This window comes from Homalodisca vitripennis, unplaced genomic scaffold, assembly GCF_021130785.1.
Source record: "Homalodisca vitripennis isolate AUS2020 unplaced genomic scaffold, UT_GWSS_2.1 ScUCBcl_1827;HRSCAF=5940, whole genome shotgun sequence".
Taxonomy (NCBI): domain Eukaryota; kingdom Metazoa; phylum Arthropoda; class Insecta; order Hemiptera; family Cicadellidae; genus Homalodisca; species Homalodisca vitripennis.
The window spans coordinates 41,458-45,327 of NW_025777935.1; the positions used below are offsets into that span (position 1 = coordinate 41,458).

General features: G+C 32.8%; 1 protein-coding gene across 1 annotated transcript; it reads left to right on the plus strand.

Moving 5' to 3' along the window:
* Positions 1-887: 887 nt before the first annotated feature.
* LOC124371670 lies at positions 888-3,289 on the plus strand. The gene is made up of 2 exons (XM_046830007.1): positions 888-2,920; positions 3,077-3,289. Exons 1-2 carry the CDS (start codon positions 2,714-2,716, stop codon positions 3,218-3,220), a joined length of 351 nt encoding a protein of 116 aa, XP_046685963.1. The 5' UTR covers positions 888-2,713; the 3' UTR covers positions 3,221-3,289.
* The last annotated feature ends 581 nt before the right edge of the window (positions 3,290-3,870 follow it).

The window sequence follows — 3,870 nt, forward strand, 5'->3', positions numbered from 1 at the left end:
ATTTAATACACCTTTTAACTAATACACACTAATACACAACTTTACGTCAGATAGCGTATGTCCTTCTCTTTGATGGCTCTATATAAGAAACTCAAGCGATACTCCCTGTGAAATATATACTGCACAACAGGTGTAAAGTCAGCAGTTTTATCTGCAGTGATCCATCAAAAACGTCTAGTCGTATGGTCGGTCTATGATGTATTAGAGCCCGTATTATCGTTGTGATAAATTTACTTGGTTTTTTTAATAATTTTACTACACAATGATTTGTTTTCCACTATATAATACCACAAAATATAAACCCTTTGCACAATGCGGCAACTTAGTCGAGTTTTATAAATAATGATTGGTGAATTGTAAATCTTTTATATTTTTGTAAAGCCAATGAAAAAGTTTAAGTTCACAGATTGAAGTTGAATTTCATAAGAAATAAATTTAAATATTCTGATTAAAATACTAAAGTAACTTACAGAAATTAAAGTGTTACAGAAAAGTATTTATTGATTATTATTATTATGGTAACATATATGAATAGTTTTTACATAAGCTGACAATGTATATCGCCTGTTTATATCTTCAACAATATAAATCTCCAAATCCTATAAACGTTTTGTTATAATATTACGTATAAAATTGGTTATGATAATAGCGTATACTATTTCAAATTCTAAATATATATATATATATATATATATATATATATATATATATTTCACACTTAATAATTAAAAAAGGGTATGGCAATCAGTATAACAAGTTGCAGATAAAGTAAAATTGAATAGTTTATTTCAGAAACCCCCTAACCGACATTTTTTTTTAATTTGACTTTTTGTTAGAAAACTATAGTATTAGTATAAACACACAGTTTGGTGTAGAAAACCCCTTATCTGTAACCTCTATAACCAACACTAAAATGCAAGTGAATATTCTGTTTAGTGCAGAAACCCCTCAAGTGACAACACTTGAGGGGTTTCTGAAACAAATAGGGGATAATTTAAATTTATGAGAAATGACAGTTGGTAACACTGAGCCAGTAGCATTTTCCCACTCATTCAGTTCTGGTCAGCTGTTGTTTGTTTGTTAATACTGCTTATTTAACTAACCTAAACCTAAACTTGTCAGAAATCTGAGTTAGTGAATAGTGATCACAGTTTTGTTTATTAACTATACGTGTTTGTCACAATGAGTGAAAGTTCTGATGAGGAGCAACAACCACCAAGGAAGAAAAGAGGAACAACACGACCAGAAAGTTATAAACGTTATATCATACGTGATGCCAGAGTAAAGGGGGCAGGTTATGTTTCCTACAAAGGTAAGCAGGTGTCAAGTAAAGTGTTTACCGAGGATATAGTTTGTAAGTGTCCAATCAAATGTCATCGTAAGATAAACAATGAGTCCAAGAAAAACATTTGGAACTTTTTTTACTCCCTGGAAACAAAAAATGCTCAAGATGTCTACCTTCAAACACTTGTTGAGGCCAAAGAAATTGGTAGGCGTTCCAAATGTGGACAAAATATTGAATCAATGAGTGAAGAACCAAATGAGCTAATGGAACAGGACACTAGAAGTTTCAAGAGAAATCATACTTATGTTTATCATTTAAAAATTAACGGTTGTCTTATACCTGTTTGCAAAAGTGTGTTTTTAAAAGTCCATGGAATTTCAGCTGATCGTATGAAAAGGATTTGTCAGCTTTTGCTCCAGGAGAAAAGTCCACGTGACTTGAGGGGCAAAACCCGAAGTGGAAACGCCATACCAGGAAATATCTGTATACTTATTGATCAACATATAAAGTCATATGAAATAAAGGAAACTCATTATGGTGGTAAGCCAAAGAAATACTTAGATGCTCGGCTTACTGTCAAGAAAATGCATGAAATGTTTATAGATAAACATCCTGATCTAGAAAAAGTTGTAAAATACAACTTTTATTACGGCTACTTTAAGGAAAATTTTAATTTCTCATTTGGTCGTCCTCAAGTTGACGTATGCTGTCAGTGCGAAAGTTTTTCCAGTAAATTAAAGGATCCCCTTATGTGTGACAATGCTAAACGTAATGTTGCTGCTGAGCTAATTCTTCACAAAAGGAGAGCAAAAAAATTTTATCATTCCTTACAGTTAGCAAGTGAAGATACAAATGATGACACTGTTGCTATATGTTTTGATTTTATGCAGAACCTCCCCCTGCCCCACATACCCGTACAGGAGGTATTTTACATGAGGCAATTATGGGTAAACAATTTTTGTATTCATGATTTGAAATCAAATAAGGCCAAGATGTACGTCTATCACGAAGGGGAAGGAAACAAATCTCCCAATGAGGTGTGTTCTTTTATTTTTGACTATATAAAAACGGAGATCCCAGATTCTGTAAAACATTTGATCTTATTCAGTGATGGACCTTTCGGCCAAAACAAGAACAACACTGTAATTAGGTTTTTAATGAATTTGTGTGACAACTGCAACCTAGAGACAATCACTTACAACTTCCCAGTACGAGGGCACTCGTACTCTCCTTGTGATAGGGATTTTGGTTGTATAAAGCGTCTCATAAGAAAGGTAGACAGGATCTACACCCCTGAAGAATATAGAGAACTTATTTTGAGGGCTAGTAATACAGGCCGCTTTTCAGTTCACATGGTTAAAACAGATGAAATCTTGAATTTCAAGGACTGGTGGCCACTTTCTTATAAAAAGTCCACTTCTGCTTCTGATGAAACTTCAGGAAGGAATGTTCCGAAAAAAAGACAAGGAGCCCTTCAAACTTTCAACATATAAGCAGTTTTGTTTCAGCTCAAGAACAAAGGGAAAAGTAGTAGTGAAACCGTTTATTGATGGTATGATTTCATCTACATTCACCTTCCTGAAATGTGATAAGCCTCCAGAACTACCAAATCAGCCGGCCTATCCCCAAGGAAAGGTAAGCCTAAACTTATTTCTTAAAATTTGTTCCACTAAAATTTAGACTAACTCCATGAGAATAATGTAAAGGAATGATAAAATTAGCAAACAAGTTTTTGTTATTTTATTTCTCATCAGTAAACTGCATTTTTTATAAAAAGTGGAATGGTTTCAGGTACCCATTAACAAGAAAAAGATACAGGATTTGAGAAAATTAACTGAGTACACGAGAGGTTATGAACATTTTTATAATGCAATCCTACTGTGGCCTACAACTGACTCTGAAAACCCTGAGGAAGTGGATCAAGGGTGTGAATAAGTTGCACTTCTGTCTTTTTATTTGCAAATAGATGTTTTCTCTGTAATAAATAATCATTTTTGACACTTGTTCAGTGTGTAATTTATTTTAACTACACCAAAAATACCATAAATAATATAAAGACAATGAAAAGTGTATATGGAACAACCATTTGGTGCAGAAACCCTTCAACTGATTTTTTTTAATAATTTTTTTTCTACAAAAATGTAATATGTAGAGAGATAAAAACACAACTAAGCAATTTCTAAATGTAGGTGGAACCAACGTAAAAAACCTAAGATAAAGAAAAAAAAATGTGTTTGTAGAGGAGAGTTTTTTATTGTTTTCCTAAAATTTACTTTTTGTTAGTTAGGGGGTTTCTGAAATAAACGATTCAATTTTAAACCATGTTACTTTAAGCAAATTTTTTACTCTCTGTTTATACTTAGCATTCTCTACTTTACTAAGAAATAACGATGTCAACAAGATTCTTAATTTAAAGTTTTCCTCAAATAACAGATGGTGCTGACAGACTCTAAAGTCCAGGCATGACTTCGATCGAACTTCTCTTTGGATAGACTAAATTAATCCTCTGAGAACTTCACTCGGCACTAGAGTTTCTAGAGTTCTGTGACTTTTGATCAATATCGTACTATATCATCGTCAATACC

Excerpts from the sequence above, each read along its gene's own strand:
- LOC124371670 (XM_046830007.1), top strand. The coding sequence starts at position 2,714 with ATGAAACTTCAGGAAGGAATGTTCCGAAAAAAAGACAAGGAGCCCTTC. Across the intron at positions 2,921-3,076 it reads CGGCCTATCCCCAAGGAAAG|GTACCCATTAACAAGAAAAA; the intron begins GTAAGCCTAAAC and ends GAATGGTTTCAG.